General features: G+C 41.7%; 2 protein-coding genes and 1 long non-coding RNA gene across 8 annotated transcripts in view; 1 reads left to right on the forward strand and 2 right to left on the reverse strand.

Annotated features, from left to right (window-relative positions):
- LOC126986169 (uncharacterized) overlaps positions 1-16725 on the reverse strand; it is a 73803-nt gene extending 57078 nt beyond the window's left edge. For 2 of the 5 annotated variants that reach the window (XM_050842090.1, XM_050842089.1), the window contains exons 1-2: positions 6236-6262; positions 5257-5988 (exon numbers count right to left, since the gene is read on the reverse strand). In XM_050842090.1, the coding sequence (XP_050698047.1) occupies positions 5257-5416 (160 nt within the window). In that variant the 5' untranslated portion in view covers positions 5417-5988; positions 6236-6262. Of the gene's footprint in view, positions 1-5256; positions 5989-6235; positions 6264-7951; positions 8001-16630 lie in introns of those variants that run through there. The other 3 variants (XM_050842092.1, XM_050842093.1, XM_050842091.1) reach the window with 3 other exon arrangements.
- A 1765-nt stretch (positions 16726-18490) lies between these two features.
- LOC126986178 (uncharacterized) lies at positions 18491-21731 on the forward strand. Its single transcript, XR_007739370.1, has 2 exons — positions 18491-20001; positions 20309-21731. It is a non-coding gene; the product is annotated as an uncharacterized LOC126986178 (long non-coding RNA).
- Positions 21732-24220: 2489 nt separating this feature from the next.
- LOC126986177 (uncharacterized) overlaps positions 24221-25000 on the reverse strand; it is an 8325-nt gene continuing 7545 nt past the window's right edge. For both annotated transcript variants that reach the window (XM_050842118.1, XM_050842119.1), the window contains exon 4: positions 24221-25000. This exon is cut by the window's right edge and continues 223 nt beyond it. The gene's annotated coding sequence lies outside the window, so the exon portion shown is untranslated.

The following is a 25000-nucleotide window of genomic DNA, read 5'->3' on the forward strand; positions in this document are numbered from 1 at the left end:
AGTAGTGTTATGAGCCTGGTGATAGTGTGACAAGGCTTTGGTAGAGGAGGTTGTTGTGTTATGAGCCTGGTGATAGTGTGACAAGGCTTTGGTGGAGGAGGTTGTTGTGTTATGAGCCTGGTGATAGTGTGACAAGGCTTTGGTAGAGGAGGTTGTTGTGTTAGTATTGCCATGAGTAGTGTTATGAGCCTGGTGATAGTGTGACAAGGCTTTCGTATAAGTTGTGGGCATTTCCCTGGGTAGTATTATGAGCCTGGTGATAGTTTGACCCTTCTTCTACACCATAAACGTTACAAACACTCATGAAAAACCCGCCTCATCATCTCTGTGGCCTTGGGAAGCAGTTGCCGTGGGAACCGAGCGCCCCTGAGAATACGGAATTATAAGGATGAGAAAGCAGATAAAATGTAAACAACGGAAACGCTTGTGAGATTTACAGATACCCAGTTCGATGTTCAGCTGTTACGGATGGCGGATTCTAGACCGTATTCCAGTTTGACAGTCCAGTAGAGCATGTTTCTAAGCTTCCCAACCAAACACAAAATACTACGAAAATGACTTATATACTATTTGGCGTTTATATAAAAAAGAATGAAACTTTAGAAAACCACACAGGAAATCTATTTAGTATCTGGTATTGAGTAGAAATATCGGATCATTGTGGAGAATATACTTTGGTTTGGGCGCTTACAATGACTGTTTTGGACTGTCGAACTGGCCCCGTATTCCCAGACATTTTGGGGTGCCATAACAACCATTTCGTAAGGCAACAAACAAGATTAATGGAGTTCTCATGAGTGCAGAAGCCTTGTCACACTATCACTAGGCTCATAACACTACCCATGGAAATACTAACACAACAACCTCCTCTACCAAAGCCTTGTCACACTATCACCAGGCTCATAACACTACCCATGGAAATACTAACACAACAACCTCCTCTACCAAAGCCTTGTCACACTATCACCAGGCTCATAACACTACCCATGGCAATACTAACACAACAACCTCCTCTACCAAAGCCTTGTCACACTATCACCAGGCTCATAACACTACCCATGGCAATACTAACACAACAACCTCCTCCACCAAAGCCTTGTCACACTATTACCAGGCTCGTAACACTACCCATGGCAATACTAACACAACAACCTCCTCCACCAAAGCCTTGTCACACTATCACTAGGCTCATAACACTACCCATGGCAATACTAACAGAACAACCTCCACCAAAGCCTTGTCACACTATCACCAGGCTCATAACACTACCCATGGCAATACTAACACAACAACCTCCTCCACCAAAGCCTTGTCACACTATCACCAGGGTCATAACACTACCCATGGCAATACTAACACAACAACCTCCTCTACCAAAGCCTTGTCACACCATCACCAGGCTCATAACACTACCCATGGCAATACTAACACAACAACCTCCTCCACCAAAGCCTTGTCACACTATCCCCAGGCTCATAACACTACCCATGGCAATACTAACACAACAACCTCCTCCACCAAAGCCTTAACATATGTGGGTTTTCTCTCTTTTACTGTACAGATTAAGCCTATGCCGAGGGAAGGCCTAGGAAGGGAGGGCTTGGGATGCGAGCGAAATTAGAAGAGAGGAAAGGAAAGGAAAATGCCGTGATGGTGAGGGGAAATGAGGGAGAGAGGGAAATGAAAGGGGGAGGGGAGAGGGAGTGAGGGGAACAGAAAAGGAGAAGGGAAGACTGAGGTTAAAGGGAAGGGAAAACAATAATGGGGAGGAGAAAGAAGAAGGGAAGGATGTGGGCGCGAGGGGAAAAGAAGAGGAAGGGGAAAGATGGGAAGGGAGGGGAAAATAAAGGGGAAGAGAAAAGAGGAAAATGAGAATGTGAGGTGAGGGGAAAGGAAAAGGGGAAAACGGTGATGGGAAGTAGAAAGGAAGGGAAAAGGGAGACTGAGAAGGGAGGGGAAAAACACAAAATGGGGAAGGGAAAGAAAAGGGGGAGAATAGGGACGAGGGGAAAGGGGAGAAAGTGAGGGGAAAGAAGGGGAAGGGGTGTGGTGAAGGGAAAGGAAGGGAAGGGAAGGGAAACAAGTGAGTGGATAGGTGAGGGGAAAGAAGGGGAAGGGTGTAGTGAAGGGAAAGGAAGGGAAGGGAAGGGAAACAAGTGAGTGGATAGGTGAGGGGAAAGAAGGGGAAGGGTGTGGTGAAGGGAAGGGAAGGGGAAACAAGTGAGTGGATAGGTGAGGGAAAGAAGGGAAGAGTGTGGTGAAGGGAAGGGAAGGGAAGGAAACAAGTGAGTGAATAGGTGAGGGAAAGAAGGGTGTGGTGAAGTGAAGGAAGGGAAGGAAGGAAACAAGTGAGTGGATAGGTGAGGGGAAAGAATTGGAAGGGTGAAGTGAAGGGAAGGAAGGGAAGGGAAACAAGTGAGTGGATAGGTGAGGGAAAGAAGGGAAGGGTGTAGAAGGGAAGGAAGGGAAGGAAACAAGTGAGTGGATAGGTGAGGGGAAAGAAGGGAAGGGTGTAGTGAAGGGAAGGAAGGAAGGAAGGGAAACAAGTGAGTGAATAGGTGAGGGGAAAGAAGGGGAAGGGTGTAGTGAAGGGAAGGGAAGGGAAGGGAAACAAGTGAGTGGATAGGTGAGGGGAAAGAAGGGGAAGGGTGTAGTGAAGGGAAGGGAAGGGAAGGGAAACAAGTGAGTGGATAGGTGAGGGGAAAGAAGGGGAAGGGTGTAGTGAAGGGAAGGGAAGGGAAGGGAAACAAGTGAGTGGATAGGTGAGGGGAAAGAAGGGGAAGGGTGTAGTGAAGGGAAGGGAAGGGAAGGGAAGGGAAACAAGTGAGTGAATAGGTGAGGGGAAAGAAGGGGAAGGGTGTGGTGAAGTGAAGGGAAGGGAAGGGAAGGGAAACAAGTGAGTGGATAGGTGAGGGGAAAGAAGGGGAAGGGTGTGGTGAAGGGAAGGGAAGGGAAGGGAAACAAGTGAGTGGATAGGTGAGGGGAAAGAAGGGGAAGGGAAGGGAAGGGAAGGGAAACAAGTGAGTGGATAGGTGAGGGGAAAGAAGGGGAAGGGTGTGGTGAAGGGAAGGGAAGGGAAACAAGTGATTTGATAGGAGAGGGAAAGAAGGGAAGGGTGTAGTGAAGGAAGGGAAGGAAACAAGTGAGTGAATAGGTGAGGGAAAGAAGGGTATAGTGAAGGGAAGGAAGGAAACAAGTGAGTGGATAGGTGAGGGGAAAGAAGGGAAGGGTGGTGAAAGGAAGGAAGGGAAGGGAAGGAAACAAGTGAGTGGATAGGTGAGGGAAAGAAGGGGAAGGGTGTAGTGAAGGGAAGGGAAGGGAAGGGAAACAAGTGAGTGGATAGGTGAGGGGAAAGAAGGGGAAGGGTGTAGTGAAGGGAAGGGAAGGGAAGGGAAACAAGTGAGTGAATAGGTGAGGGGAAAGAAGGGGAAGGGTGTGGTGAAGGGAAGGGAAGGGAAGGGAAACAAGTGAGTGGATAGGTGAGGGGAAAGAAGGGAAGGGTGGTGAAGGGAAGGAAGGGAATGGAAGGGAAACAAGTGAGTGGATAGGTGAGGGGAAAGAAGGGGAAAGGAAGGGAAGGGAAGGGAAGGGAAGGGAAACAAGTGAGTGGATAGGTGAGGGGAAAGAAGGGGAAGGGTGTGGTGAAGGGAAGGGAAGGGAAGGGAAACAAGTGAGTGGATAGGTGAGGGGAAAGAAGGGGAAGGGTGTGGTGAAGGGAAGGGAAGGGAAACAAGTGAGTGGATAGGTGAGGGGAAAGAAGGGGAAGGGTGAAGGGAAGGGAAGGGAAGGGAAGGGAAACAAGTGAGTGGATAGGTGAGGGGAAAGAAGGGGAAGGGTGTGGTGAAGGGAAGGGAAGGGAAGGGAAGGGAAACAAGTGAGTGGATAGGTGAGGGGAAAGAAGGGGAAGGGTGTGGTGAAGGGAAGGGAAGCTAATGGAAACAATTGAGTGGATAGGTGAGGGAAAGAAGGGAAGGGTGTGGTGAAGGGAAGGGAAGGGAAGGGAAACAAGTGAGTGGATAGGTGAGGGGAAAGAAGGGAAAGGGTGTGGTGAAGGGAAGGAAGGGAAGGAAGGAAACAAGTGAGTGAATAGGTGAGGGAAAAGAAGGGAAGGGTGGTGAAGGGAAGGGAAGGGAAACAAGTGAGTGGATAGGTGAGGGGAAAGAAGGGGAAGGGTGTGGTGAAGGGAAGGGAAGGGAAACAAGTGAGTGGATAGGTGAGGGGAAAGAAGGGGAAGGGTGTGGTGAAGGGAAGGGAAGGGAAACAAGTGAGTGGATAGGTGAGGGGAAAGAAGGGGAAGGGTGTAGTGAAGGGAAGGGAAGGGAAGGGAAACAAGTGAGTGGATAGGTGAGGGGAAAGAAGGGAAGGGTGTGGTGAAGGGAAGGAAGGGAAGGGAAGGAAGGAAGGAAACAAGTGTGTGGATAGGTGATGGGATAGAAGGGTAAGGTTGTGGTGAAGTTAATGGAAGGGAATGGAAAGAAGTGAGTGGATAGGTGAGGGGATAGAAGGGGAAGGGTGTGGTGAAGGGAAGGGAAGGGAAGGGAAACAAGTGAGTGGATAGGTGAGGGGAAAGAAGGGGAAGGGTGTAGTGAAGGGAAGGGAAGGGAAGGGAAGGGAAACAAGTGAGTGGATAGGTGAGGGGAAAGAAGGGGAAGGGTGTGGTGAAGGGAAGGGAAGGGAAGGGAAGGGAAGGGAAACAAGTGAGTGGATAGGTGAGGGGAAAGAAGGGGAAGGGTGTGGTGAAGGGAAGGGAAGGGAAGGGAAACAAGTGAGTGGATAGGTGAGGGGAAAGAAGGGGAAGGGTGTGGTGAAGGAAGGAAGGAAGGAAGGAAGGAAACAAGTGAGTGGATAGGTGAGGGGAAAGAAGGGGAAGGGTGAAGTGAAGGGAAGGGAAGGGAAGGGAAAAAGTAATGAAAGGGAGGGGAAAAGAAGGGAAATGAAAGAATGGGGAATTAGGAGAAGAAGGAAAAGGGAAATGGGAACTGAGAAAGAGGGGAAAAGAAGGGGAAGAAAATGAGGGGAAAGGAGATGAGAGAGAGAGAGAGAGAGAGAGAGTGCGAGAGAGAGAGAGAGAGAGAGAGAGAGAGAGAGAGAGAGAGAGAGAGAGAGAGAGAGATGGAAAAACAGAAAAAAGAAAATGATAGAGAGGGGAAGAGGAGGGGGAAGAAGGAGTAAGGAAGGGGAGTGGAAGGGAAAGGAGGGGAGGAAAGGGGGGAGGAAGGATAGGGGTGAAAGGGAGGTGATTGTGGGAAACCGTACCTGAACTAAGATGGGTCCTAGTGGGGTGGCGATGGTGGTGGAGGGGGGCGGAGGAGGGGGGCGGAGGTGGGGGGGGCGGGGAGCCAAAGCAGTACCCCCCCCTCCACCGCCTACAGGAACAACAATAACAACAACAAAAGCCTCCACATCTCACCATCATGACGCCATAACGGTCACTATCAGTCTCACCATCAGTCTTCCTCCTCCTCTTCTTCCTCCTGTCTTCCTCCTCCTCCACAGTCACCCTTCCTCCTCCTCCTCCTCCTTTCCCTCGACTTCCTCCTCCTCCTCCTCCTCTTCTTCCTCTTCTTCTTCTTCCCCTCCCTCATCTTCCTCTACCTCTTCTTCTTGTTGTTGTTCTTTCACTATCATCATCATCATCATCATCATTGTTATTGTTTACTATTTGTATGTCACTGTTTTGTTGTTGTTGTTGTCATTTTTTTTTACACTGTCATTTTCTTCACTTTCACTCTCACTATCATTGTTGTTGTTGTTGTTATTGTTGTTCTTTTAATGAGTCTTGTTTTTACATCTTACTAATTTTTTGTTTTTGATTTTTTCATTCAAGTTTTGTTTCGTTTTTTTTGTTATTGTTGTTGTTGTTGTTGTTGTTTATCATTATTTTCATCACTATCTTGTTTACTTGTTTGTTTGTTTGTGTTCCTCTTTCTCTCTCTCTCGTTTATTTTCTTATCTCTCACCTTTTCTTTTCCTTCTTTTTTTCTTTCCCTGTTATTATCATCCTCATTATTATTATTACACACACACACACACACACACACACACACACACACACACACACTCTTTCCCTCTCTCTTGTTTATTTTTTCATCTCTTTCCTTCTCTTTTCCTTCTTTTTTTCCTTGTTATTATTATTACACACACACACACACACACACACACACACACACACACACACACACACACACACACGCACACACATACACACACGCACGCACGCACACACGCAGCGCACCCAACACAGCACCGCGGCCTCACTCAGCCAACTAAAGGGACTCGTCACCTACCAGTACACCGAGTATCGTATGTCTCTCTCTCTCTCTCTCTCTCTCTCTCTCTCTCTCTCTCTCTCTCTCTCTCTCTCTCTCTCTCTCTCTCTCTCTCTCTCTCTCTGAATCTCTCCCCGTATATAATCCTCTCCCCTCCACACACACACACACATCAACCCCCCTCCATGGCGTAGTGGTTAGCATGTCTACCTACTAATCCACGGGCACAGGTTCGAATCCCGGGCTAGGAAATTCGCGCGCAGCCTACCCTGTTTATCCCCCCTTAGAAGCTGGTCGATGAACGTTTACCTGTCGACACCTGGGGACGGTAAACTGTGGCAACCTGGCTGACTCACTCGACCTATGTCCCGGGGTGAAGAGTTCGAGCCCCCTCATGGATTCAAGAGGCAGTGTAACGGAGATGAGTTGAGTGCATGTCATCTCTCTCTCTCTCTCTCTCTCTCTCTCTCTCTCTCTCTCTCTCTCTCTCTCTCTTCGTCTTCCATATATTGTAACTTGTTGGCCCTTCACCACTCTCTCTCTCTCTCTCTCTCTCTCTCTCTCTCTCTCTCTCTCTCTCTCTCTTTCCACCGTTTTGAGTAAGGATGCGAGAGAGAGAAGAGCGAGAGAGAGAGAGAGAGAGAGAGAGAGAGAGAGAGAGAGAGAGAGAGAGAGAGAGAGAGAGAGAGAGAGAGCATCGATCTGGTCACCTGCGACCTTTGAGTTTATCATCACCTGTACGTGTGTGTGTGTGTGTGTGTGTGTGTGTGTGTGTGTGTGTGTGTGTGTGTGTGTGTGTGTGTGTGTGTGTGTGTGTGTGAGTGTTTGTGTGTGTATTCGGTTAATTAAAGTATTGTTTTTTTTTTCCATGTCAACGCCTCTCCGTGATTACTCATAAGAGGAGAAGGGGGAGGAGGAGGAGGAGGAGGAGAGGAAGAGTGATGTTGCAAGCATACACACACACACACACACACACACACACACACACACACACACACACACACACACACAATTATTGGTATTATTATGAATGAAAAAAGTATCGAGAAAAGAAGAGGAGGAGGAGGAGGAGAGGAGATTAGAGGAGGGATAAAGGTGAGAGAATGGACAGGTGACAGATTGACAGGCGAGAGAGAGAGAGAGAGAGAGAGAGAGAGAGAGAGAGAGAGAGAGAGAGAGAGAGAGAGAGAGAGAGAGAGAGAGAGAGAGAGAGAGAGAGAGAGAGAGAGAGAGAGAGAGAGAGAGAGAGAGAGAGAGAGAGAGAGAGAGAGAGAGAGAGAGAGAGAGAGAGAGAGAGAGAGAGAGAGAGAGAGAGAGAGAGAGAGAGAGAGAGAGAGAGAGAGAGAGAGAGAGAGAGAGAGAGAGAGAGAGAGAGAGAGAGAGAGAGAGAGAGAGAGAGAGAGGAGGAGCAAGAGAGAGAGAGAGAGAGAGAGAGAGAGAGAGAGAGAGAGAGAGAGAGAGAGAGAGAGAGAGAGAGAGAGAGAGAGAGCAGCACCGGCCCCTCCCTTCTCTCTCCATCTCTCAACACTGTTACCTTTGCAGCACAGGTTAATGGCGACCCTTCACACCTGTACGCCGGATCGCCAGGTAAGGGGGGGGAGGAGGAGGAGGAAGAGGAGGAGGAGGAGGGGGAGGAAGAGGAGGAGGAGGAGGAGGAGGAGGGATAAAATGCCAAATCTTACCTCGGTCGGTGGCCATGGCGTGGTGAACCGACCAATACTCTCTCTCTCTCTCTCTCTGTGTCTCTCTCTTCGGCCGCCTCCCTCTCTCCCTCTCTCTCGTGTTCCTAGGTTTATTCCTCTCTTTTTTCCTTCTCGTTTATTATTCAGTAAGGAAGGAAGAGAGGAGGAGGAGGAGGAGGAGGAGGAGGAAGACGTGAAGAGTGTAAGAAGGAAAGAAAAAGAAAGTGAGTGAGAATGAAAGATATATTAAGAAAGAAAGAAAAAGAAAGAAAGAAAGAAAGGAAGGAAGAGAGAGAGAGAGAGAGAGAGAGAGAGAGAGAGAGAGAGAGAGAAATAAAGACAGAAGAAAGAAGGAGGGATTAAAGAAAGAGAGGAAGAAAGGAGAAAGATGCGAATGAATGAATGAATGAAGGAAGGAAAGAAAGAAAGAGAAAAAGGAGAAATAAATAAATAAAGGTTGAACTATAGTAAAAATGAATGAATGAATGAATGAATGAGAGAGAGAGAGAGAGAGAGAGAGAGAGAGAGAGAGAGAGAGAGAGAGAGAGAGAGAGAGAGAGAGAGAGAGAGAGAGAGAGAGAGAGAGAGAGAGGACAAAACAAACAACAACAGTAAACAAATGAATGACTTAGAGGAAGAAAAAAAAGAAAAAGAAAAAAATATATATACGAAAAAAGTTAAAAAAAATATATATTGGTCTCTCTCTCTCTCTCTCTCTGACACATTTCTTTTTTTTTCGTATCGATAGAAGAAGAATCGAAGCTTATTAACAGAAAGAGAAAGAATTGAATGTCTGTGTGTGTGTGTGTGTGTGTGTGTGTGTGTGTGTGTGTGTGTGTGTGTGTGTGTGTGTGTGTGTGTGTGTGTGTGTGTGTGTGTTTAAAGAGGAAGGAAGGATGGAAGGAGAGGGGAAGAGAGTGACCTAGAATGATGAGGAAAGAGGAGGAGGAGGAGGAGGAGGAGGAGGAGGAGGGAAAGAGGAACAGGAGGGAGGAGGGAAAGGAGAGAGGATAAACAGGAGCAGGAGGAGGAGGAGGAGGGAAAGAGGAACAGGAGGGAGGAGGGAAAGGAGAGAGGATAAACAGGAGGAGGAGGAGGAGGAGGAGGAGGGGGAGGAGGAGGAGATAGGCTGAAACATTGAATTTTTAAAGTGTTACTGCCCTGGAGAGAGAGAGAGAGAGAGAGAGAGAGAGAGAGAGAGAGAGAGAGAGAGAGAGAGAGAGAGAGAGAGAAATGAATATTGATAAACACACAACAGAGCTACACAGAGAATTAATGAACTAATTTAAAACACACACACACACACACACACACACACACACACACACACACACACACACACACACACACACACACACACACAGGGTTATTAAGGAAGAAAAATAAAAATAAAAAAATAAAAATCATATCTATCAACTCTCTCTCTCTCTCTCTCTCTCTCTTTAAGCCTAACGGACAGGTAACATTCACACCTGGCCGGTCAGCTGATGCCTAACAACAAGGACAACAACAACAAGAACAACAACAATGATAATAATAATAACAATAATAATAATAATAATAATAATAATAATAATAATAATAATAATAATAATAATAATAATAAGAAGAAGAAGAAGAAGAAGAAGAAAAAAGAAAAGAAAAATCATCAATGTATCCTCTCTCTCTCTCTCTCTCTCTCTCTCTCTCTCTAAAAGGTAGGAACACTTTAAGAATTCAACATTTCATCCCTTCTCCTCCTCCTCTTCCTCCTCCTCCTCTTCCTCCACCACCTCCTCCTCTTCCTCTTCCTCCCAAACTCCAATATCACAAGTTGTATATATTTTCTTCTTTCTCTCTTCTTTTTTTATTTCTGTTATTTTTCTTCATAATATTTACCTCCTCCATCTTTTTTTTTTTTTTTTTGCTGAGTAGAGAGATGCCCAGTAATTACTCTCTGAGACAGGTGTGAGATAATTATGGGGACCCTCATTAGCAGCTGTGGTAATGATCCATCTTCTCTCTCTCTCTCTCTCTCTCTCTCTCTCTCTCTCTCTCCTTGCCAGTATATAGTTTTAATTTCTTATATTAAACAGAAGTATAAGTAAGTAATTTTGTCCCTTTAATTAAGTTAGTTTTAGAGGTTGTTTCATTTCTATCAATTAATTCTTCTTCTTTTTCTTTGTTTGTTTATTTTTTTGCTAATTACCCTTCATTACAATTATTATTTCCTTCTTTCCTCATTTTTCATTTAATTTCTATCTATTCATTATTTTTCTCCCTCTCTTCCTCTATCTCTTTTTTTTTTTTTTGCTTATTACCCTTCATTACAATTATCATTTTTTTATTTTTTTCATTTCTATCAATTCATTATTTTTCTTCTCTTCCTTTATCTTTTTTTTTTTTTGCTAATTCTCCTTCATTACAATTTTCGTTTCTCCTCAATTCATCATTTTTATTCTCTTACTCTATCTCTTTTTTTTTTTTTTGCTAATTCTCCTTCATTACAATTTTCATTTCCCTCTTTCCTCATTTTTCATTTCATTTCTAGCTATTCATTATTTTTCTTCCTCTCTTCTTCTATATATTTTTTGCTAATTCTCCTTCATTACAATTATCATTTTCCTCTTTTCTCATTTTTCATTTCATTTCTATCAATTCATTATTTTTTTTCCTCTCTTCTTCTATATATTTTTTACTAATTCTCCTTCATTACAATTATCATTTCCCTCTTTTCTCATTTTTCATTTCATTTCTATCTATTCATTATTTCTTCTCTCTTTCTCTATTTTTTTGCTAATTCTCCTTCATTACAATTTTCATGTTCCTCTTTTCTCATTTTTCATTTCATTTCTATCAGTTCATTATTTCTTCTCTCTTTCTCAATCTATTTTTTTACTAATTACCAGAACTACTTAGAATTCCCCTTTCCTCCCACCCTTCCCCCTTCCCTACCCTCTCCACCGTCCCAAAAAAAGAAATACAAGAACTACTTAGAATTCCCCTTTCCTCCCACCCTTCCCCCTTCCCTACCCTCTCCACCGTCCAAAAAAAGAAATACAAGAACTACTCAGAATTCTCCTTTCCTCCCACCCTTCCCCCTTCCCTACCCTCTCCACCGTCCAAAAAAAGAAATACAAGAACTACTCAGAATTCTCCTTTCCTCCCACCCTTCCCCCTTCCCTACCCTCTCCACCGTCCAAAAAAAGAAATACAAGAAATAAGTGAAAAAATAATAAATAAATAAAAAATAACTTCACAGAATACCCCTTCCCCCTTTTCTTACCTATCCCTTATTACAGTTATTATTTCCCCCTCTTCCCTTATCTACAGAAACCTAATTTGCCATCTGTCCTATTTCTCTCTATTTCCTTCATTGCAATTACTAAAAAATATATAATTCCTCACCTATAATATTCCTTCTCTTTCTTTATGGAGGTTAAACTCTAGTGATTTATCCTTTGTTACAATTATAATTTCCTTCTCTTCCTTTATCTAGAGAAACATATTTTGTCACTTGTTCTATTTGTATTTCCTTCATTGCAATTACTAAAAAATATATAATTCAATACCTATAATATTCCTTCTCTTTCTTTATGTAGGTGAAACTCTACAGTGTTGCAATTATGATTTCCTTCTCTTCCTTTATCTATAGAAACATATTTTGTCACTTGTTCTATTTGTATTTCCTTCATTGCAATTACTAAAAAATATATAATTCATTACCTATAATATTCCTTCTCTTTCTTTATGTAGGTTAAACTCTACATTCATTTCTTCCTCATCTCCCTTTACGATAACAGTGACCCATTAGCATGTCATTACGGTATTTTCCTTTATGCAATTACTAAAGAAATATATAATTCAACACCTCTTATATTCTTTCTCTTTCTTTATATACAGGAAACTCTGCAGATATTTCTTCCTCATCTCCCTTTACTGTATAACTATTAACCTGTTAGCAGTGACGGGCCAAATTTGTGGCTTTACCATGTAGCAGTGACGGGCCAAATTTGTGGCTTTACCATGTAGCAGCGACGGGCCAAATTTGTGGCTTTACCATGTAGCAGCGACGGGCCAAATTTGTGGCTTTACCATGTAGCAGCGACGGGCCAAATTTGTGGCTTTACCATGTAGCAGCGACGGGCCAAATTTGTGGCTTTACCATGTAGCATGACCAAATTTGTGGCTTTACCATGTAGCAGCGACGGGCCAAATTTGTGGCTTTACCATGTAGCATGACGGCCAAATTTGTGGCTTTACCATGTAGTGACAGACCAAATTTGTGGCTTTACCATGTAGCAGCGACGGGCCAAATTTGTGGCTTTACCATGTAGCAGCGACGGGCCAAATTTGTGGCTTTACCATGTAACAGCGACGGGCCAAATTTGTGCCATGATATAAACCCCCCAAAATAGATGATACATAAACTGATCACAAATGCGTTGATATATATTAGGAAATGGTTTGTGTGAGTGATGATTTTTTCTCATTTTTCTTGCTTAGAGGGACCATTAAGAAACATGATCCCTGCTGCTACCGGGTTAAAATCCTTTATACTGTAACCCATTAGCATATCATTATTTTCTTCAGTTCCTTCATCATAATCAAATCCCCCAATACCACTTACTAAGCTTTTTCTTACTCACCTTCCTCTACCATGACTAATAATGAGTATATATCTAACTAATTACGTCATTTTCTCATTATATTTCCTCCCGCTCTGATCGTAATTACGCGCACCGATGTATAATTATTCGAAAATATATTATAACTGTTAAGAGGTGAGTGAGTTGTGAGTGGCTTGTTGTTGTTGTGAGGCGAGTCATGGCTGCAGGGACCTTGTGTTGAGAAGAGGAGGAGGAGGAGGAGGAGGAGGAGGAGGAGATGGTGGTGGTGTTACTAAGAGAAGAAGGAGGAGGAGGAGATGGTGTTTTTAAGAGAAGAGGAGGAAGAGGAGGGGGTGGAAGAGGAAAAAGAGGAGGAAGAGGAGGGGTGGAAGAGGAAAAAGAGGAGGAGGAGGAAGAGGAAAAAGAGATGGTGGTGGTGGTGGCATTACTAAAAGAAGGAGGAGGAGGAGGAGATAGTGTTTTTAAGAGGAGGAGGAGGAGGAGGAGGAAACATGGAAATGCAGGCAACAGAGAGCCTATTGGTTTGTTACGAGGTCGCCACCCAAAATAGATGATACATAAACTGATCACAAATGCGTTGATATATATTATGAAATGGTTTACGCGGGTGATGATTTTTTTCTCAGTTTTCTCGCTTAGAGGGACCATTAAGAAGCATGATCCCTGCAGCTACTGGGTTAAAGACAACAGCGAAGACAAATGGGTACTGTTGAGGGATACTTTGCTCGGACGGGAAAACAATTAAAACAAGAAAAAGAGAGAAAGAAAAGGTGAAGAATTGAGTGAAGAAGAAGAAAAGACAAAAAGTGGTGGTGGAGGAAATTATGGAAGAAGGAATAACAAGACAAAACAGAAGAAAATTAAGAAAATAGAAGAAAATTAGAACAAAGGAGAGGGGGGGAAGAAATGACCGACCAAGAAAAACAAACATTGAAGAAAAGAAATAAAATAGAGGTGAGGAAAAGATTGAAGAAAAAGGAAAACAAACAAAAAAAAGAAATGACTGAAAAAGAAAGAAAACAAGAAAAAAAGGTAAAAACTCATTAAAGACAGATAAAAAACAAGAGAAAGGAAGAAGAGTTTAAGTGGAAGAAGTAAGAGAAGAAGAAGGAGGAGGAGGAGGAGGAGGAGGAGGAGGATAAACAGAAAGAAGTATACTATAGAGTTGAAGTGGAAGAAGAAAGAGAAGAAGAAGGAGGAGGAGAAGGAGGAGGAGGAGGAGGAGGAGAAGGAGGAGGAGGAGGAGGAGGAGGAGGAGGAGGAGAAGGAGGAGGAGGAGGAGAAGGAGGAGGAGGAGGAGGAGGAGGAGGAGGAGGAGGATAAACAGGAAGAAGTATACTATAGAGTTAAAGTGGAAGAAGAAGAAGAAGAAGAAGAAGAAGAAGAAGGAGGAGGAGGAGGAGGAGGAGGAGGAGGAGGAGGAGGAGGAGGAGAAGGAGGAGGAGGAGGAGGAGGAGGAGGAGGAGGAGGAGGAGGAGGAGGAGGAGGAGGAGAAGAAGGAGGAGGATGAGGATGAGGAAGAGAAGGAGGATAACAGGAAGAAAAAGTATACTATAGAGTTAAAGTGGAAGGAAAAGAAGAAGAAGAAGAAGAAGAAGAAGAAGAAGAAGAAGAAGAAGAAGAAGAAGGAGAAGGAGGAGGAAGAGGAGGAGGATAAACAGGAAGAAGTATACTATAGAGTTAAAGTGGAAGAAGAAGAAGAAGAAGAAGAACAAGAACAAGAAGAACAAGAAGGAGGAGGAGGAGGAAAAGAAGAAGGAGGAGGAGGAGGAGGAGGAGGAGGAGGAGGAGGATAAACAGGAAGAAGAAGTATACAGTGTAAGAGTGTAAAATCCTTGAAGGTCACAAACACAAGTGGCTAACATTCTCCCTCTTCCCAGCCCGGTGACACGATTACTCACTCACTCATTAGCCCCGAAATTGACCTCTCTTTACTTTTGTCTATTATGGGAGCGGTGAGCAGCGGTTTTTTTTTTCTACGCTCTTTTAGTTGCCCTTGAGCCGTCTCCTTTGTTGTAAAATTAATAAATAAACAAACGGGAAAATATATATACTAGTTGGTCCCTTAATTACAATGCAGTGGAAGAGGAACACATAATCAGAAAGGAACAGGGGAATTGACACTTACACCCTTTATTTTACCCAGTTATCCCCCTTCCCCAATACGATTAAGGGTGAATAGGGTGTTATTAGCATGTTTCACCCTTCCCTGTGTTTCCATTCACCCCTTACAAGCTGGAAATGTAAGGTAAGGGGAGAAACTGGGTCTTATATCTGATTTAGCTTCACTATATTGATTTTATCTTTTTCTCTCGTATTTCCCAGAATTTATAAATCGTTCTTTTACTTTGTTCAGTCACTTGCTCATCAAAAAGGAGTCTTCTGATTATATTTTCTTCGTCTTCATTATAGGGTCGTTGCAACATTAAATTTTTCCCCTGTTCTTCCCTATAAGCATCACACTGCAGCAGAAAGTGGTTCAGATCTTCTTTAACAGTTCCACACATTTCAATGGCTGGGTGCACCGCCGCCGCACTGCCCCGCCCGTCATCACCGGGCTGTGTAGTGCACCCACCCAGGTCTGGAGTCCCTTCCCTACTCTCAGTGACTAAAATCTTTAAACTTATAATCTGCTTTATGATTTTCCAGCCTGAAGACAAGTACAGTGGTCATGGCCCACCCTGCCGGCCCACACAGCCACACACAGCCGTCCCACCAGGATTTATCATCTTACAGGCCGGCATGACAGCAGCTTTTTGGCACACACAACTTTTCCTACTATAGTTCCTTGTCATGCTATGGAGAACGAAGGGGCCAACCAGGTGAGTAAACCCCCGCCGCCGCCGCCCCATTCTGCCCCCATCTCACGTTGTGCATATCCACTGGCCACACCACATGCCCAATAAATCTAAACTAAGCTAACCTAACCTTCATAACAGGGGATAGGCATAACTTGAAAAAGAGGCATAACTCGAAAAGTACACATTTGCGATGGAAACTAGGTACAAAAATCATGGAATTCACTGCATTTATCACCAGAAAACATGAACCACATAAGAAAATCGTTTAGGGAAGGGGATAGGCATAACTTGAAAAGAGGCATATCTCGAAAAGTAGACATTTGCGATGGAAATTAGGTACAAAAATCATGGAATTTACTACATTTATCACCAGAAAACATGAACCACATAAGAACATCGTTTACATGAATACCAGGTCATCAAGAGAGAGAATGATAATGACAATGATGATAATGAGAGAGAGAGAGAGAGAGAGAGAGAGAGAGAGAGAGAGAGAGAGAGAGAGAGAGAGAGAGAATGATGATGACAATGATGATAATGAGAGAGAGAGAGAGAGAGAGAGAGAGAGAGAGAGAGAGAGAGAGAGAGAGAGAGAGAGAGAGAGAGAGGCATAACTCGAAAAGTAGACATTTGCAATGGAAATTAGGTACAAAAATCATGGAATTCACTACATATCTATCACCAGAAAAACATGAACCACGTTAAGAAAATCATTGGTTGGGTAAAACTGTAAATTGTCCAAAAATAATCCATAGAGGTGGCTAACACATCTTCAATATTAGCCACAAAATCTAACTCCTTGCGCCCTGGGTCACTGGAGGGTATTCAGTGTGTGTTCCTGCCTTGGTTAGCCCCGGGGGACATAACTCTAAAGCCCGTATTCTTAAACATCTGGGCGCCTCAGTTCGCCTGTTTTAAAAGCCTCTCGTATAAGTAGGTGATTTCCATGGACTGTTTTGTGACCCTAAGGAAGGTTCGACACGACTTCTGCATCTTGAACGGGAAAGTCACACAAGAAAACCTAATTACTCTTCTCTGTGGCCTTGGAAAATAATCGTAACTGAAGCCCGATACCTTTAAGAATAGGGACTTAAGGTTGAGGGAAAAGGAGACAAAACCTTCACCCTCCCCGGAGCCTTGCGACACTAAGGTTATGGAAGGTTGTTGAGATGGCGTCCCTAAAACGACCTTCTGGCGCCTTATTTGTTTGATTTTACGTGTGTTCTGTGTGAAGGTGATGGTACTAGTGAGTGTTTCCTGGTGGTTACCGTGGTGGGTGGTGTGTGGGGGCGGTGATGAGGGTGAAAGGTGGGTGGCGCGGGAGTCACCTGTTGGGCACGTAAACAAACTGAGGAGACACCTGGCGGACACTACCACAAACTACTCCTCCTCCTCCTTAACTTTTATCTCCCATCTCTCACTTACATTCTTTATTTTTCTTATTTTTTTCTCTTATTTTTCCTACCCTCCTCCTCCTTAACTTTTATCTCCCATCTCTCACTTACATTCTTTATTTTTCTTATTTTTTTCTCTTATTTCCGCTTCTACTTTTTTTTCCTACCCTCCTCCTCCTTAACTTTTATCTCCCATCTCTCACTTACATTCTTTATTTTTCTTATTTTTTCTCTTATTTCCTCTTCTTCTATCTTTTTCTTTATTAGGACATTTTACCCTCCTCCTCCTTAACTTTGATCTCCCACCTCCATACTTACATTCTTTATTTTTCTTATTTTTTTCTCTTATTTCCTCTTCTTCTATCTTTTTCTTTATTAGGACATTTTACCCTCCTCCTCAACTTTTATCTCCCATCGCCATACTTACATTCTTTATTTTTCTTATTTTTTTCTCTTATTTCCGCTTCTTCTCTTCTTCTATCTTTTTCTTTATTAGGACATTTTACCCTCCTCCTTAACTTTTATCTCCCACCTCCATCTCTATCTCTGTTATCCTCATACTTCCTTTCATTCATACTTGTGTCCTTTATCTCTCACTTACATTCTTTATTTTTCTTATTTTTTTCTCTTATTTCCGCTTCTTCTCTTCTTCTATCTTTTTCTTTATTAGGACATTTTAGGATTACTTTTTTTCTCTCTCTTTTCCTTTTAAATTCCTTCTCTTCCCCAACGAAAAAAAAAAAAAAAATCGAAACTACCCCCCTCAAAAAAATCACATACATATTATTACTCCTATATTCTTATCCTTACTGTCCACACACATACACACACACACATATATATATACCTATTTCACCCTATTACTCCTGTTCTATAAGTAAATAATTAACTTACAACACTTATTATCGCATCAAAACCATCGGACATAGTAGATAAATATAAACGGTGCAGGGAGATGATATTTTTAAGTGATGCTGCGTACGGGAGATGAGGGTGCGTGATGCTGTTAATGATCCAGCCAACACCTGTGAGGGAGGAAATGTATGGTTATTAAAGGTCATTACAGCACCAGGGAACATTGGATTTAGACCTTTCATGAGTTAATAAAGAAAATAGATAAAGATAGATTGATAAATAGATAGTTATATATATTATGTTAGATGGGTATATAGGAAAAGATTGATAGATATACTGTAAATAGATAAATACAGGTATAGATATGTAGAAAGATAAATGGATGGATAGATTTATATATGAATTGATAGATAAGTAGTAGATAGATAGGTATTTAGATAGATAATTTATAATCTTTTTTTCGTGTTCTTATTAGTAAATGCAAATTAATCAGTGTATCTTTTTTTCCTTATACTTAAGGTGAAGAAGAAGAGCCTTGAAAATTATGTCACGTTCTTATCATATCATCAAGGTAATCAAAGGAATGCGGGTGGGTGGATATCTCTCTCTCTCTCTCTCTCTCTCTCTCTCTTGACGATAATGACAATGAAGAAGAAGAAGGAAAAAAGAAGAGGAAAAAGAAGAGTTCTGGGTCATTGAACGAGAGAGAGAGAGAGAGAGAGAGAGAGAGAGAGAGAGAGAGAGAGAGAGAGAGAGAGAGAGAGGACAAGGATGTACAAGATAACATGAATACCAGGTCATCGATCGATCAATCGAGAGAGAGAGAGAGAGAGAGAGAGAGAGATAATAATGATAATAACAATAAAATACCTGTAAACAACAATCCGTTCTTTTATTAATAATCACGGTACAAAAAGCTTTGGCGTCCCAGATAATAACAACAATAATAATAATAATAATAACAATAATAATAATAATAATAATAATAATAATAATAATAATAATAATAATAATAGTAATAATGGATCACACTCTTTAATGCCCGATAAATCACACACACACACAATAGCTGATAGACGCAATAATAATAAAAAATAAATAAATAAATAAAAAAATAAAAAAAATAAAAACGCAATCAGGTCGTAATACATGAAACAGACGAGGATGAAAAGCAATTATTTTTCGGAAGGCTATAGCAAAGGTTCTCAGCCCCCCTATACCCCCCTTCCCCCCCCCTAAATCAGCCCCCTCATATGCCCTATCCTATGTTAATCTCCTTTTATTTTTCTTATTTTACGAACACTTTTTTTTTTTTGATCACTTAAGGGAGTCTATTTTGGGTTTATATCAGTCTTTCATGTATCTCAATAATAATAATAATAATAATAATAATAATAATAATAATAATAATAATAATAATAATAGTAATAATTATCAATGACGTACGCACTTCCTATACTCGCTTATATATGTGAATGAAAATATAAGTTACATCCCTGAATTTTGTTTCCCTGTTCGTTTTATGCTCTGAGTTTTTGAGATTTTCCCCTCCCCTCTACATCACATCCTCATCATCCATTCTCTTCTAAACATCTCTCTTTATTCCCCCTTCCCTTACCTCCCTTTCTTCTACCATTACCCCTCCTAACTACCCCTTTCTATTCCCCATTTCTCTCCCTTCACCCTTACGTTATATACCAATGTCCAGGAAGTATTGAAATTATACCTGTTCGTCAATGGTACCTTATTATGAAAGCCAATTGGAATGTTTAGTTAACCCGATAGCAGCGACGGGCCAAATTTGTGCCATGATATAAACCCCCCAAAATAGATGATACATAATCTGATCGCAAATACTTTGATAGATATTATGTAACGGTTTGTGTGAGGGGTGATTTTTTTCTCATTTTTCTCGCTTGGAGGGACCATTAAGAAACATGATCCCCGCTGCTACCAGGTTAAATAATGAAGTGTGAATCTGTAATCATACGTCTGTGATAGTTTGCTCGTGATTCTTCCCTTGATTGGCCGAACGGAAAGTGGCTACGAAATGGAGGTGAAAAACTGTTAGAATGTCCGTCAGTGGATACGTACATGATTAGTATTTCTCACCCAGGGATAGATGGTTCGTTATGCCTATAATAATTCCTGGAGACGAACAGCTCATATTACGTGAAAAAAAATATGTAACTAAGAATGTCTGTTGATTTATAAGTCTGTGATAGCTGGTTATTTATAGCAAGGGAAAGACTGATAGTTTGCTCATAATTCTTCCCTTGATTGGCCGAACGGAAAGCGGATACAAAATGGAGGTGAAAAACTATTAGAATGTCCGTTAGTGGATACGTGATAATATTTCTGAGGGATAGATTGTTCGTTACGCCTATAATGTTTTGTTACGCCTATAATGTTTCGTTACGCCTATAATTCTTCCAAGATATGAATAGCCTGCAGCTTAGAAATGGAGGTGAAAAACTGTTAGAATATCCGTTAGCAGATATGTTAGTGATAGCATTTCTAACCGAGGGATGGATGGTTTGTTACGCTTATAATGCTTCGTTACGCCTATAATTCTTCCAAGACATGAATAGCCTGCAGCTTAGAAACGGAAGTGAAAAATTGTTAGAATATCTGTTAGCAGATATGTTAGTGATAGCATTTCTAACCGAGGGATGGATGGTTTGTTATGCTTATAAGGTTTCGTTACGCCTATAATTCTTCCAAGATATGAATGGCCTGCAGCTTAGAAATGGAGGTGAAAAACTGTTAGAATGTCCGTTTGTGATAATATTTCTTACTGAGGAACAGACAATTCGTTACACTTATAATTCTTCCAAGATATAAACAGTCCACGACATAGAAACGGAGGTGAAAAACTGTTAGAATGTCCGTTTGTGACTATTTCTTACTGAGGAACAGATAATTCGTTACGCCTATAATTCTTCCAAGATATAAACAGTCCACAGCATAGAAACGGAGGTGAAAAACTGTTAGAAAGCCCATTAGTAGACACATTTGTGATTACATTTCATACCAAGGGATAGATGATTCGTTACGCTTATAAAACTACCAGAAAACGGACGTACCAAGCTGAGAATCACCAAACTCATAAATCAAGGTTCCACACGCGACTCGAACACTCCCGTGAACAACTTAACTAATAATGCAAATGAAGCACCCAGTGAATCAGTGTTAATAATGATAATAATAATAATAATAATAGTAATATGGATATGTGCAGCAATGGTTATCACACTAAATTATCTATTTACATTATATCAGGTGGGTTACTATATACAGAAGTGTGTGTGTGTGTGTGTGTGTGTGTGTGTGTGTGTGTGTGTATAGATCACAAATATAATGAGAATGATGATGACAATGATGATAATGAGAGAGAGAGAGAGAGAGAGAGAGAGAGAGAGAGAGAGAGAGAGAGAGAGAGAGAATCATATATAATTGGTTATCTAACACTACTACTACTACTTCTACTACTACTACTACTACTACTACTGCTACTACTACTACTATTATATTACTACTATAACTAAGACTTAAACACAAATCAGAAATCAAAGTGTGTGTGTGTGTGTGTGTGTGTGTGTGTGTGTAACTATATATCACATCACTTTTACGAAACTATGAATTCAATATGTAATAATAATAATAATAATAATAATAATAATAATAATAATAACACCCTCTTTCCAATTATTTGTTTGATAATGATTCTAATTAGGAAAATCATCAAGGGAAGGGAAGGGAAGGGAAGGGATGGGATGGGAAGGGAAGGGAAGGGAAGGGATGGGATGGGAAGGGAATGGAAAGTAAGGTAAGGTAAGGTAAGGTAAAAAGAAGAAGAAGAAGAAGAAGAGGAAGAAGAAGAAGAGGAAGAAGAAGAAGAAAAAGAGGAAGAAGAAAAAGAGGAGGAAGAAGAAGGAGGAAGAAGAATGAAAAAAAACAAGAACAAGAGGAAGAAGATTAAGAAGGAGGAAGAAGAAGAAGGAGGAGGAAGAAGAAGGAAGAGGAAGAAGAAGAAAGAGGAACAAGGAAAACAAGAAGACAAAGAAGAAAAAGACAAAAAGAAAAGAAAGAAAAAGGAAGAAAAGAAAAAAAAAAGAAACAGCCTTTACAATATATACAAAAAAATAAACAAATAAAATAAAATAAAATAACAAAAACAACCCAAAAAATAACCATGTCAACAAATACTTACAGAACAAATAAAATAACTGAAGAAAGAAATCTTACTCAAACCTTTTTTTTGGTCTTTTCTTTTTCCTCTGCTCTTAAATTCACAGGGTTCAGGAAATCAATCTTGCATATGAGGCTAACTGTGCGGGGCGGGAAGAACATATCCAGCTGCCTTAAAAACCTGCTTCCGATGCCAACTGTCCCCAGAAATATCAAACGTTTACATAGGGTGGATAGCTGGATGAGGTAGTACATTTCTGTTATTTGGGCGATGTTCTGAACTGTGAGGTGGGAGTGGAGAGGACGCTGAGAGTGGAGGCAGCGTGGTTTAAGTGGAGGGAGGTGGCTAGTCTACTTGTGAATCGTAGCAGAGCGGAGCAGGGGTGTACCAAGCGTGTATTAGATCAATGATGTTGTATGGAGCAGAAACATGGGCTCTAGCTAGGAAATTGATGGAGGTATTGAGAGCAAGTGATCGCAGAATGCTGAGGTATATGGCGGGGATCAGGTGGCAAGATAGGGTGTCCAGTGCAGATGTAGATGTGGAGTAGAGGACCTGGAAACACTGCTCAGAAGGGAAAGACTCTGATGGTTTGGACATGTAAAGAGAGCAGGGGAGGATACAGTGCTGGGAGTTTTAGTAGAGGACCTGGAAACAGTGCTCAGAAGGGAAAGACTCTGATGGTTTGGACGTGTAAAGAGAGCAGGGGAGGATACAGTGCTGGGAGTTTTAATAGAGGACCTGGAAACAGTGCTCAGAAGGGAAAGACTGATGGTTTGGACGTGTAAAGAGAGCAGGGGAGGATACAGTGCTGGGAGTTTTAGTAGAGGACCTGGAAACAGTGCTCAGAAGGGAAAGACTCTGATGGTTTGGACATGTAAAGAGAGCAGGGGAGGATACAGTGCTGGGAGTTTTGGAGAGATTGGAGGTAGAAGGAAGGAGACCAGTTGGTAGACCTAAGAAAACGTGGAGAAGGTGTATACAGGAAGACTTGGCATTGATGGGATTGGATGAGCATCAGGCAGAAGACAGAGTAGAATGGAGGAGAGCCATAAAGCGTCCAACCGTTCAGGAAGAGTGAAAACGGATGTGAAATGAAATGATGATGATGATGATAGGGTGGATATTCCCCCCATTTGATGACTGTAGTAATGTCTATTTTCCTATGAGCTCCAGGGCCCATACTTATAAAGAAATCAGGCGTTTGACTCATGTCTCGTCTCAATTGCCAACAACGGCGAGATCAGTTATCTCATGAAAATTAATGGGTAAGAAAGTATTGAATAGAAGTACATAATATCCATTCTAATAGGGTTTTGTAAGACTATAGTGAGCGTTCGAATGTAAAACGATTTGATGAGGCACGCTGGCTGTCTGGCAACACCCGGCAATGTTTACATTTGAAGGTCGATGCCTCAGACGAAGACCCAGGATTCATGCCTGCCCGGGACCAACTTTAGCTACTCACACCGCATCTCAGATTAACACCCAGGATATAGGGCTCCACAGGGCCGGTTTGGGCTCTTAAGATAAACCCGAGACGAAGTGTTAGCTTTATAAGTATGGGCCCAGGGATGGTTGCGAACTGTCTGTGCGTCTCAAAACTGTGACCTGCATTTTCTGACACTTTTTAAATTTGGTTCGTTCTGCCCCTCTCGCACCGTTAGCCTCATATATACTTTGCAAACACACACATTATCAGTAATAATAATAATAATAATGATAATAATAGAAATAATGGCAATAATCAAACCAGAATCACAGTTTTTTTTCCAGTTTTCATCTGACTTTCTTCTAAAATCAAAGAAAAAAAATAAAGAAAAAGAGAAAATCACTCAACTATACATTATTTTCCCCTTAATATTTCCTTTTCTTCTATACATTTCCCTTGATTCTCCCTTCCCTTACCTCCCTTTCCTCTACTATTACCCCCTAACTACCCCCTTCCTCCCCCTCTCTCCCTTCACCCTTATTTAAACAGCAGGGTGACAAGGGTTCTAATTCTCCCTTTCCTCCCAATTACGACTCTCCTGACTCCCCCTTTCTATTCTCCCTTCACCCTTTAAACAGTAGGGTGATAAGGGTTTTAATTCCCCCTCTTTAACCCTTTAATATCTCCCTTTTTTCCTCCTCCCTTCCCTTTACTAATCCCCCTAACTACCCCTATCTATTCTCCCTTCCCTCCCTTCACCCTTAACAAGTACATATCACCCTTATTGAACAGGAGGGTGCTAGGGTTAAGTTTGTGGGTATTACTGGGGCATTTTCAGCCTTAAGGTACACATATAAACAGTTGTGCGGGAAGGCTCGGAGGCGGCTGGGGAAATGGTTGAGTTAGGGCTGAAATGTTGGGTTTTCTCTGTCTGATTTTCTTTTTTTCTCGTTTTCTTTCACTGATTTTGTTATTTTCTTCATTCTGTTTAGTTTCCAAATTTTTTTTACGTTTTTCTCTTTTATTTTCTTCTTTCTGTTATCGTTTTGTTTTAATTATTGGAAATGGTTGAGTTAGGGCTGAAATGCTGGGTTTTCTCTGTCTGGTTTTCTTTTTTTCTCGTTTTCTTTCACTGGTTTTGTTATTTTTTTCGTTCTGTTTAGTTTCCGATTTTTATCACGGTTTTCTCTTCTAGTTTCTTCATCTGTTATAATTTTGGTTTTATTATTTGGAAATGGTTGAGTTAGGGCTGAAATGCTGGGTTTTCTCTGTCTATTTTTCTATTTTTCTTGTTTTTCTTTTACTGGTTTCATTATTTTCTTCTTCACTTTTAGTTTCCCATTTTTATTAAGTTTTTCTCTTCTATTATTATTGGAAATGGTTAAGTTAGGGCTGAAATGCTGGGTTTTGTCTGGTTTTCTCTTTTTCACATTTTTCTTTTATTTCTTTCATTATTTTCTTCTTTGCTTTGTTTAGTTTCCCATTTTTATTACACTTTTCTCCTCTATTATTATTGGAAATGGTTAACCCTAGATCACCAGCGTTGTCCGGAATCCCAGCATGGGGGGTTAATTAGCGTCGCGGAAGGAAATCTGTTAGACCTACAGTGCTGTATGGCCATATCTCAGTTGCCATTCTGCCCTTGGTGCATGAGGTACGATTGTGTTTTCCCGTGATTTCTTCCTGAACCACATTCAAAAACTCCACAATCACACCCAACCCTAATCCAGCCTTCCCCAGCCCCGTCCGAAGCCTCACAGCCCTT

This window comes from Eriocheir sinensis, chromosome 61 (genome assembly GCF_024679095.1).
Source record: "Eriocheir sinensis breed Jianghai 21 chromosome 61, ASM2467909v1, whole genome shotgun sequence".
NCBI lineage: Eukaryota > Metazoa > Arthropoda > Malacostraca > Decapoda > Varunidae > Eriocheir > Eriocheir sinensis.